Genomic DNA, 12,480 nt, shown 5'->3' on the forward strand with positions numbered 1-12,480 from the left:
TTCTGCTTCTGGCAATTCCAGGTTTTTGTAGGTCCAGGTGGTTAAGAACATCCCCTGGTGTCTCAGAACCTAGAGTCTTCTTGTGTGGAGGATTTCATGGGCTCAGATATGTACAGACAACGGTCACAGTTGCCTGTGGGTTCCTTGATGAGTCCTTGGCACTAGGTACAAGAAAAACATATCAAGGGCCATGGAATGCATGTATATGTTGGTGATTGGAAAGGGGATTAGATCTTGTTGATGCAGCATTTGAGCTGTTTTCTAGAGGTGTGGTTTGGTGAAAAATTGAGCTGTTATAGGTAGGTGATCTTTGCAGGACATTTGCCAGGGTAGTAAAATTGATTGGTATAGATACATGGTTGATAGATTTATGGTGGGTGTAAGATAAAAGACACTCGAATCCTTGTTTCAGCACTGTTTCAGAACTAAGTAATGTATCTCGGCTTTTTTAATAATTGGTGTTTACGTGTGAAAGCGTTTGAGTTAAGTGGAACGTTTTTAATTCTGGATTGAGTTAATTTTGTTTCGAATGGGAGTTCCAGGCCCAGATCATGTTAACATCCATGTTTTGCCCATTTTTCCAGAAACACTCGTGTGTTTAAAAAAGGATGAATTATTAATAACTTGAGTTTCACTGTCCTGCTGAGGGACAACTGTTCTTTCTTTTAAATGCCGTTTGGGCAGTTTCTTCACCAACTTTAGCTAAGTGGGTGAAGATGGATAAAATAATGTACTGTGGATATTAGGGTGTTTATGACTAGTACAATGCATGAAGCAAGGGCTACCAGAATATTTTTGACCGGAGGTAGTTTGGGGGCATATTTAAAAGACAGATGACTGGAAAAACGCAGGACTTTTTTCATCTAAATATTTAAAGGTAATTGAACATGTTTATTCTTCGGCTTTCGAAGCACCTTGACTATGCATAATGGTACTCCACCCCCCTTGGCCTGACCTAAAATAATATTTCTCTTAATGTAAGATAGACCAGGCAACCAAGTCTTTATTGAAGGCACTCACGGGAGCATTATCCGTTGCAGGTGAATAGTATGTTTCAAATTTTCAGAAAAATGAATGTTAGGAGGAATTGTGTGGATCGTATACAGTGCTTTAAATGGGCCGGTACTGTCCGGTACTGAGTACCGGCACTTTTTTATTTTAAGAGGGGGAGTACCGGCACATCTCAAGAAAACCGTAATACTTTTAATTGGAGAGTACCGGCACTTCTCAGAAAGAAGCAGGTACTCTGGCACAGAGTACCTGCACTTACATTTTTCCATTTCAAGCACTGATCGTATATTTATATTCTCGGTTGTTTCAACCGAGTGCTCGAGTCCGGACACTGCAGTTTTATCTCCATGCATTCTTACTCTATATGGGCACTTTGCTTTAGGTACTGTTGTGTTTCAGAAACACAATGAATGATCTGTGATGCTGAGGAGAAAGTGCAGCTGGATGAAAAACTGGAAATAAGTACTTTTCAAGGACTATCTTAATAGCACTTATGAGGAAGAGTCTATAATGCAGTACTGTGATATACCCTTGTTGGGACCTCTTTCTTGTTCTTTCTGTTTTTTTAATTATATTGCTGATGGTGTGACACCGAAGAGTTAATGCATAATGCTAGCCTATGTGCCTTTAATTACAAAAAAAAAACATTCTCTTAACACATATTGGAGAATCGCTATTGTCCAAAGCTGTTATTAGCTTGACAGTAGACTATTTATTAAAATGCCATGGTCCCCTCCTACTCACAAAAAAGGAGTTCTGCAGAATAATCTACCCGTTAGATATGTGCAAGGCTACATGGTGGTCTTCGTTCTACACCTTCATGAACCTTTCTAGCCTTGATGTAAGAAGAGCTCGGATCAAACAACGTTTGCTACTTTCACTCATTCTTTCCTCGCCTATGTGTGCAGAAGTGGTAAAGAGGTTCTGCTTTCATGTGATTCCACAACATTCCTGCCACAAAAGGAGAATGCTACCCTTAACCGCTGTGTTGTTGCTTGGCTCTCATGTAGATTCGCAACTGTCCTTCTTGCCTTCCCATGTAATGGAAGACAAGTTAAAATTGTATACATTTGATAAACTAGCTACAAAGTCTTCTAAAAGTGAAGCCTGTTAGGGGTGTATTGTGGGTTTCTGTGTACATGAGGTGGTCAGAAATGTGTTTAAAGTATTCTAATTGTGAATAGTTAGCTTTGTAATTGTATTTGCCACAGGGACAGATCACAGGTTCTGGTTTGCAATACCAAATTTGAAAAATAATAAATGCTGGCTCAGAAGCTCGGCTGGTGCTTGAATGTTCAGGTTCTTAAATGGTGCTTAATCTTGATTGCACTTCAATCTTCTTTTATCCACCACCGTACGCACCCGTTCCCTTTATCTCGCTCTTTCAGGCTTGTTTTCCTCTTTGTTCTCTCTCATTGTGTCGGTTTTCTGTCATTCTCTTCCTCCCCCTTCACCCTCTTCCACCTTTCTTTTTCTGGGTCAAAGTCCTAAGATGAAAAATATGTCAGCGTCCACAGGGTCCACAAAGTTCCACCGGTCAAATTAGACTCTAGTTTACCTTCACCTGAAGTGTGGCAAGGTGCGGAAAGTCTGCCTGCTAAACATGGTGGAGAAGCTAGGCGACAGAACCACAGAACCTTTTACTAAGTATAATGCAATGGTATGCAGAGTTGTTACCATGTATAACACCCCTCTGGACATTTCCCTAACTGTTCCGCACTGTGGGACTAGACACTATGACAGTTGCAGGAGGGGGGAATAAAAAAATGGAGGGAAGGAGAAACCGGGGCACTGGGTGCAGTAAACCAAGTATATCATAGATTTGGGAGCCCCCTCGATCAAACAGGAAAGAAAAAAACAAAAATAAGCAGGTCACAACAAGCAGGTGGTCCACAGAGGCTGAGCACTGCTCCTATCCCCCTCCTCTCCTTCAATAATCTTACAATGCCCATAATCGTCCAACGCAAAAAGTATTCTTGGGAGGAGTAGTGGTAAAACATACAACACAATAGTTGGCCCGTTTAAAACATACTAAAAAAAGCTGTAAAGTGGGAAGTGTATAATGAAGAAGCAACCACGTTTCCTTATGTTTTTTTTAAAGGGAGGCATGTTTGGAAAAGGTTTTTTTTGTTTTAAAGAGGGTTTTAATACATTATAAAAACGTACAAAATATATCAATTCCACCACTACACTGAAAGCCTGGCATAAATAGGCATGGCTCCTAACGTAAAAGCCCCAAGTCTGACAGAGAAGGGGAAGGGACAGATTTACATTTGTTTTGTGCAGGTGTGTAGTGCCATGGACGAGCTAAAGAAATGATGCAAAGGAGTGCTCCAGGTGCAATTACCACTGGTTTAAATGGATACAGTCATTTTCATTTATCACTTGTTTTCTCCGAGCATTCTTTTGTCCTTCCTCAGTGCAGGTATTCTGCCTTGGCTGGTGGTTATGCTGCAAGCTAATTTAACCCAGCATAGAAACGTGTTTTGAAGTTTGAGTCCTGCTTGTGTAATAAAGACCCTGCTGATAATGTACCAGAAGCTTGGAGGGAGCTCCTTCCCTGTAAGGTTAATAGAAGCCATGTTGACTATGACAGGAAACCATCTGTGAGATTGTGAGGACCATTCTTCTCCCACTGTGAAGTGATGTCACTCTAACAAAAATATTATCAAACCAGTCACGATCAACGGTTGGCTAACTGGAGGGAGGGTGGATTTGAAGCACCAAAAATAGAATTACAATATGGTGCTAAGACAAAGTACTGTTTGAGTTGTACCATCAAGGAGCCAACGTGCAAGATGCAAGACCTACGATTTCTTTGATGACGAGGTGTATATACAAGGACTTTGGAAGTCTGTTTCAAGCTCTCATTAAGTAAGGGTGACACTTACTTTGGAAGACCACATTTCTGCCTTACTTTTTGAGCCCAGAGCATGTTGGAAGCTGAGTTCACCCGGAGGAAATGGAGACCTGGAGGAAAGGGCAAAGAGATGCCGAGCATAGAAAGCTCTAATGGATTTAGAAGTTTTGAGGTACTGGCGGGCTTCACCTATGGTCTGACCAAGATGTGTGCTGCCTATGTAGCTCTCTTGAAAACTGTTGAGAGCAACCTCTATAGACCTCATTTTCAGAGGATGAAAGTGAAGAAATCCTATAAATAAACTTGATTGTGGGAGAATCATCTGAGGGTCTGGATTGAAGTCGCACCATCAGGCTATTAAATGGTCGCCCTCCCTGACCATGTCTGCTTTGGAGCTTTCTGAGCCTCTACTGCTCTTCAGAGTAACTCGATCATGAGCTCCCACTTGGCTTTTCGTACTGCTGGATTAGACAGAGATCAACAATTAACAAAAACATCTGGAGACTACTACCTCAGCAATGCAACACCTCCTCCTCAGACGTCAGCCTCCCATGTCCACATTTCTTGGCAACATTTGATGATGGGAGGAATGTTTGCAATTTGCATAACAGCTGGCAAATGCTCTGGTAGCATCACAACCCATTGTTTCTTTTAGTCACCTTGCCACCTCAGTTTGGACCCAACTATAAGCAAATGTCTCTTAATCCTGCATCTCATTGGAGCATTCCAGCCAGCACTGGCAGGTCAGGTCTTCCTTGAACCGGAACACAAGCAACCCAGGACCGGTTTCACCCTAGTTATATGGGCTCATCAGCCGGGCACAGGTTGGGTCCAATGACACAGTGAGCATGGGGCCTGCGTCTCCGGATACCCATGCTATGTACGGAGGGGTACACGAAACACACAAAAGGTGATGGGAGAAATGCTTCCAATCATTTTATATCACTGGGTGCTACTGTGCAGGTGTGGAAAGTGTAATAAACCTGACCTGTGCGCCATTATCAGCTAATATTTATCTGCACCAACTTCTTCTAATTTGCATTAGTATAAATGATACTCAGAATGTGGCATAAGGGGTCATTTACAATTATCCACCATCACTTGAATTTATTTTTTATGAAGAACACATTTCTTTTAAGGGTTGTCTTCATAAAAAATTATGGAATGCTGCAAAAACTCAAAATAAATACAACTTGTAAAAACTGGGCAAGAATAACTAATACCCTGAACTCCAGTAGCTTAACTAGTAGGAACAGATCGGAGACGTGGAGCGGGAGCAGCTCACAAGCAGTTCGGTGGCAAGAGAGGTTGCCCCAGGAGCAGTAAACACGGCCACACATTGGGTCCGGAAAAGATGCTTCGGCCCATAGTTATACTTTTTTAGCGACGCATTGGTGCCGCTTTTGTGCCAAAAAACGGCGCAAACTTACAAAATACAATTGTATTTTGTAAGTTTGCACCGCTTTTGCGTCAAAAAATGACACAAATGCGGCGCTAAAAAAGTATAAATATGGGCCTTAGATTAGCGATGCTGAAGGAGCAGGCCAGGGAGAGAGGACCAGTGGAAGTAGTCACTGACGTAGCAATGGTACATGGGTCCTGGTGGAACCTAAGAAAATGCCCCACCCCACGTTTAACCTAATGTGGAGTAAAATATTTCTATAATTTGGGTTTAGCAGAGCATAAAAGTAAAATAAATATATAAAAGTGAAAAAGGAACTTGGATCGATGAAAAGTAAAAGAACCAAGACAGACATCGAGTGGAAAAAGAACAAGTGGCCGAAAGCAGCACCATAATTCCTGGATTAAGTAAACCACATATTTCATATTTTTGCAAAAGAGGGTGGTCCTCTAAATTTTAGGCAGCCTAAATAGGTGTGTCTTGTGCTAACTGTGCCTTTAGTTCAAATAATGTAGTTTTCAATATACATGCAGCAGTACTACAAACATTAATTACTTGATTTTTAATAATAGAATGCTTGTGCAGAGCCGAGGGGTCTGACTCGATAAGAACAAAGCGCAAAGAAGCACCCGTAAATCAAAAGTAGTAAGTCTTTTTTATTAAAAAGGTACATTGTGGAAATGGTGCTAGAGGGGCAAAACCATAAATTACAGACAACAAGTTACAACATTGACTAAAGACACACTTGGGTGGGTCACAGGGCCTGGGTTGTAGATTAGTCCGGTGGGGGAACATCCTGTTTCCCAAAGGAGAGAAATCTCGGAGTAAATCCGACGGTGAATTTTCTTCCACCATAAAATACTTATAGTGAAGAAACGTCCCCCAGTGGATTTTCCATCAGAGTTAGAATTTCCTTAAATAATAGTAGCATTTATCTCTATTACCCTACACAGTTTCAGGCCTTATTACTTTAAAACACGAACAATGTCGTAAAGTTTTCGAGTTTTAAATGGTTTAAAAGTTTTAGGTGCACAGTGACATTTTCTTACACAAACATCAGCCTGGCCTACATAAAGCTCTCTCCAGGCAGCACACAGATCCCGGCGTCTCCATGGCACGCCGGCCAATCTTTACGAATCATTAACTTCCAAAGGATTTGGCAGGGCTAGAGTGACTGATGGAAATGTGCCAACTCCCTCGCAATACATGAAAAGTGAGACTCCTCTTTCTCTTCATGGCCACTTGGCACTCACTTAGGCTCCTACAAAGGAAAGAAATAATCTGAAATGAAATCTTTGTCTACCATGCTTGTGTAACTACAACAAGTCACCACCTTGAAGGGCTCCTGAATGCAGTCAAGGGGGCCTACTCCGCGGGAGAGGTTGCTGCCTAATCCACACAACAATAAAACAGGAAATCCAAGGACTATGTCAAGGCCTTTACTAGGAGGTGTCCCATGGGCTGCAGGTGAGGATTTACAAAACAAAAGCCAACACTATTAAATTAATTGACTGATCTCACTGTTTGCTTGGAGCAAGTCTGTGCACGTCGTCTTGTGACAATACCGCTCTTTATGGGCAAACAAACCTTTGGTGTGAAAGGGGTTGTTTAGAAGTATGCTATAGGTTGATATGCCTTGAAAATTTGGATCATCCGGCACAGAGGATATAAGTGACCATAATAACTTCAATTCTCATCTCAAGCCAAAAAGTAGTTGCAGTGGCCATGTAACCATATATGGGCTCAACTGCCTTGCAAGGATGCTGTGACCCAGTGGCGTAGCGTGGGTTGTCAGCACCCGGGGCAAGGCAAATAATTTGCGCCCCCTAACCCGTGGATTTTAGCACTTGCGAGTGCGAGCGCGCCCTCCCCCCGATAGTGCGCCCGGTGCGGCCGGCCCCCCCTGCACCCCCGACGCTACGCCACTGCCCCCAATACAAATTCAACCAAGCGAAATGGGGCCTCTTTCTCCCTGCCGTTATTAGGGTGACGTAAGCCCCTCACACTCCGGGCTCTGGTACCACTGCACTAAAGACAGCGAACCCCTTTTCTTGGCTACAAACTAGAAATAGCGCCACAAACTGGTCACCGGTACACAAGCGAATGTTGGATTTAGCATTACAGGTAGATCCCTACCTACTCGTTGCACTGGACAGCATAGTATATCTCTTACCACTGTATGAAAAATATCGGGGCCCTTCAAACGCCAGTCAACATATAACAACGCCTCAACGAAATCCATGACAAAAGCAAGATGTGGTACATTAATACTCGATGTACATATGGTAAAACAAATTTTGCATTCTAATTGAAATGTGGCCCCTCACGCTTTTTTTTAATAATATACAAAGAAGCTCTGGTCATTGGAGAGCTGATATCCTTATACAAATATGTGCATATCTGTATACATACTCCTTTACCAGCATGCACACACAAGTGCCCCATGCAACAGTGAAGGGTCCTCTATGGGTACATTGTAAGTAGGTCACTGTAACATTCACTGCTACTAAAGTGGAAATAGAAGATCTTCAGGTGGTTTAAATCCTTTTATTTTACAGTTGTATCCAGTGAACTCATTGCACTTAAGCGGACTGGTGTGACGCGGCCGGCACTACATGACGCTGCACTGTGTGGCTCCGCAGCAGTCTTTGATGATGGCGATGCCGGCTTTGGCCACGGATGGTTTGACTGGAGGCAGATCTCCCTTCTTCTCTGTTGCAGCACCTGTGATAATGAAAATACAAACTGCTCAGGTATACTGGAAAGACTTATGTGAATTAAAGTACAAATACCAGCTTTTCCATCAAAAATGCTGTCACGTGATCAACGAAAGTCTGGTACAAAATATAAGATCCGATTCAGAACTAGAAAATGGCTTGACTTTTCAGCCCAAATTCTCTTTTGAAATTCGCAAAACATGAAATTACACTTGTAAAGGACTAACGTAGTGCACAATAGTTTCCGAGTGTCGTGTCGTGCCGTCAGAATACCGCTGCGCGGTCAAAAGACCGCCGCGGTAATTCTGAGTTTCCCGCTGGGCTGGCGGGCGACCACCAGAAGGCCGCCCGCCAGCCCAGCGGGAAACCCCCTTCCATGAGGATGCCGGCTCTGAATGGAGCCGGCGGAGTGGAAGGGGTGCGACGGGTGCAGTTGCACCCGTCGCGATTTTCAGTGTCTGCTTGGCAGACACTGAAAATCTTGGTGGGGCCCTGTTAGGGGGCCCCTGCAGTGCCCATGCCAGTGGCATGGGCACTGCAGGGGCCCCCAGGGGCCCCGCGACACCCATTACCGCCAGCCAGGTTCTGGCGGTCAAAACCGCCAGAGCCAGGCTGGCGGTAAGGGGGTCGGAATCCCCATGGCGGCGCTGCCTGCAGCGCCGCCATGGAGGATTCCCCAGGGCAGCGGGAAACCGGCGGGACACCGCCGGTTTTCCGTTTCTGACCACGGCTGTACCGCCGCGGTCAGAATGCCCGTGGGAGCACCGCCAGCCTGTTGGCGGTGCTCCGGCGGTCGTTGGCCCTGGCGGTCCATGACCGCGAGGGTCAGAATGACCCCCTAACTCTTCTTTAAGGAGCGTGGGAGTGGGTGCTCCAGAGCAGTGGTGCTCTGCAAAGACTTGCACAGGTTTGTGGTTTTTTACAAATATCGTCATGACCTATGGCGAGGGCCACTGGAATTATGCAGCAGGGTTGATTTAATTATGCGACAAGAACAGACAAAATATGCAGCGGAATACAGCACATTGACACAGTATTACTTCATTATTTTGACTCATGGTAACAATGTCTATGCACATTTTTCACCTCATGGGTATCTATTTAACATCCAAACACAGCAATAAGCAACTGCAAGATGAGCAGACAACTTTTGCAAATGACCTCCTGCTGCGCTGGAACACCTTGCCACATTTTTTTGTAACTTTTGATCCTTTAGAGCCAGAAACAATTTTCTTTGCTAAAACCTGTGTGCAGCAGATGATGGATTATGTGGCAAATGCGGCAAATCCAGAATTAAGCGCAGAATTGCATATTTGTAGTGGTCCTGCCTACTGCATTCTCAAAACAAATGGAGTTTTCTCCTGTCAACGATATTATTAAATCAATTCCCTGAGTGGGAAGGAAAACGGAACAGACCAAAACTGGTGGAGATGTACAAAAAGCGGTTTCTATAAGGAGAAAAAATAAATAAGATAAGCGTGCATTTGTACTAATAGAAATATAGACTTGCAAGTGAATATACATTATGTACAATTACGTTTAAGAAAATAAATGCTTTCCATGTAATTGGGAATTTACAAAACTTTTTCAGGAGTACGCTCGGAAAGTAATACCTGGCACAGCTGTTCAGGAGCACTCTGGGAAGCCATGGTGAATTCTAAAAATGTTTAAATCTGCCCTAATGGGGAGTAAACCTGGGGTACAGATTTACAATAGGCGGGCCACACATGCACACTCATTCACACCCAAGCTTTCACGTATGTGCACACATTCAGAGCACACACTCACAAATATAAATACATTTATAAATGCAAACAGGTATGCATGGACGTATGCATCAAGGTTTTTAAAAAATAACACTTCCCGGACTGCAGCAATGATCTCGGATGGAGGGAGGGAAGCATCCGAGGTTCCTGGAGGACTGGAACTGCCATCATTGGCTGACCTTGTTATTAGTAAGGGAATGAGAGAAGGCGGCAGCCCCTTACTTGTCACTGAGTGGGAGGGGGTCAGTAGTCAGTAGTAAGACTACTGACCCCCTCCCTACTCAGTGACAAGTGTAACTAATGGACACTTACCCCTGGGTACTTAAGGGCTAACAAAAAATGAAGTGACCAGTCCTGAGGCTATAAGTGAAGCTCTCACTCGTCACGATGGGAAGAACCACCAAGTGTTTTGTTAGGCTACGGTCCCACTCCGAGGGCTCTGACATCTTCAGCCCAGCAAACTTCACATCAGGCAGACAGGTGCCTGCCATTTAGCGCAAGTACAGCCCCTGGCTGCCTGACTTGAACTTGAAGAGTGTCTGTCAGACTGACCTTTGTTCAGCCTAACAGACACTTCATGTTTTCAAAGAGGTGAAGGGACTGGGCCCCTTCACCCTTAAGTACGGTCCACCACTGCATCTAAGTTGATTTTAAATGTGCAAATGTCTCAATCAATGTTGGTAAAGTCACCCTTCATATTAAAAGACATACATATTTATATCCAAAAAAGGATTTGTTCACACATAATGTCACACCAGTATGGTTTCATGTTACTTATGAACAAATGTGCTCCCAGGCTGTGGATGTCCTGTGGCATAGATGCATACTTAGGTGCAGTAGCAGAGAATCTACACCTTTGAAAGTTTTCAGATTTTTTCGAAACATTTATCAGCAATGTTGGAGGCTGGTTATTAGAAGAGCAACATATGAAACCTACCACTTGCAATATTGTCCCCCAGACAGTGTTAGGTCCAGCCAAGTTCGAACAAAATAAGACACTGGCTCAACCCCTGGTAGCTTGGAAATGATCAAGCTGGCTTAATTTAGGAGACAGGTATGTAAAGCATTTAAATAAACCAATACAGTAAATAAGAAAGACACAACACACAATAAAAATCCCAAACCAGTTGACAAAAATATTACGTATTTTTATCTTAAAAATGACACTAAGACAACAAAATCCAATATAGGGAACCTGAGATATAAATTTTTAAATACTAAGTTAAAAAAATTGCTTTGTAGTGCTTAGAAATCAATAGCACCAACCGGGGACATCTGGTCGTGCTTGACCGGGACAAAGTCAAAGTTTGAGGCCAACCGCGATGGAGCTCTGCTTGGATACACAAAGTGTGATACTCCACTGCTAACCAATTTCAATGCAACGTCGTCGGACTGCTTTTCTCGGGGGCCCCTTTCAAATCCTGGAAGTCTAGTGCTCTGGAGCTTTCAGCGGGATGAACCTGAAATCCTGGCCTGGTAACAGTTGAAGGTAGTCGGCTTGACACGACGGCAAGTTGATCCACTTACAAAGCTTTTTCCAAAAGTTGCTCCAAACTTATTCAAACTCCTGTATCTTCTTCCTGAAGTTCCTCTTGAGGGTTCAAAGAGTCCAAAACCACATCCAAGGGTCTAGAAGCTTTGAGATGGCCCTTGGAAGCTTAGGACCCCAATTCCCACAATGCACCTGGCCAGATCCTTAAAAGTCCACTGACGCACTCCAGGCTGGGGACATTTTGTGTAAGTTGGTGCAGGCAAGCTCTGTTAACCTATTGCTTTCAGGGTGTCCACTTCTGAGTCCCTTTTGAAGCAAGGCAAATTCCTTGGGCTGTTGTTCCAGTGTGCAACAGGAGCAGTACTTCAGAGTGCAGTCCTCTGGGTTGCAGCCCATGGTTCCAGTACAGCAGTCCTCCTTCTTCTTGTGGTTTCAGGCAGCAGGTCTGAATTGCAATGCAGATCAGCCACTTTTAAACAAAATCATGGGGGACAGGCAGGAGGCCTTCTGGTGGAATGAGCTGCAGGGTGCCACCCCAAAACATGACTGCTCCCTTCAAAGTGTGGCATCTTCTTGTCCCATGAAGCACTGCACTTTAACATTCCAAGATCGACAATTTTCCTCCAGAGGAGCAAGACTTGGTTAAACCAACCTACTGGCGTAGCTCATTTCCATTAACACCGCCCTTAGGACATATGCAAATTCCTTTCCTGAGCCCTCTATCGATAGGGTACATGTTGAGAAGGCAAGCCTGGCTAGCATTCCTTTCTATCTTGCTTCCTTCGAAGACTCAGTTTGATTTACCCCAGCCCCCTTTCTGCCCTGACCTCTGCATCGGCCAACCTCCCCCTTCTGATAACCTCTTCTCAGTACAGGCCACTTATCACCTCATCAAAGCACCCTAGCTAATCCTGTTAGGGCTGACCAATCAGGAGAGGCCACTAGCAGGCTGGAATTTGACTTTCAGAAAAGAAAGTCTTATAACTTCTTTTCTATACTAGGTATGATAAATTCAACAATGGTAAGTTGTTGGATTTATCAATACCATTCTTTTTCATGATATATTTAGCTCCCTCCAAGCCATACTTATTGAAAATATTTCCATTTTAGCCTATGGAGCTAAGGGGCAGATTTATACTCTTTTTGCGGTGGACTTGCATAATGTTTTTGACGTAAATTTGGCTCAAACCTTCTCCATATTTATATTTTGACGTTAGACATGTCTAACGTCA

The 12,480-nt window shown here is 43.8% G+C and overlaps 1 protein-coding gene across 1 annotated transcript in view; it reads right to left on the reverse strand.

Moving 5' to 3' along the window:
* Nucleotides 1-5,909: 5,909 nt before the first annotated feature.
* The window catches only part of BMERB1 (bMERB domain containing 1), a 652,653-nt gene continuing 646,082 nt past the window's right edge, over nucleotides 5,910-12,480 (reverse strand). Inside the window, exon 6 of the mRNA XM_069210218.1 lies at nucleotides 5,910-7,997. Within this exon, the coding sequence (XP_069066319.1) occupies nucleotides 7,885-7,997 (113 nt within the window). The 3' untranslated portion in view covers nucleotides 5,910-7,884. The remainder of the gene's footprint in view (nucleotides 7,998-12,480) is intronic.

This window comes from Pleurodeles waltl, chromosome 10, assembly GCF_031143425.1.
Source record: "Pleurodeles waltl isolate 20211129_DDA chromosome 10, aPleWal1.hap1.20221129, whole genome shotgun sequence".
Lineage (NCBI taxonomy): Eukaryota > Metazoa > Chordata > Amphibia > Caudata > Salamandridae > Pleurodeles > Pleurodeles waltl.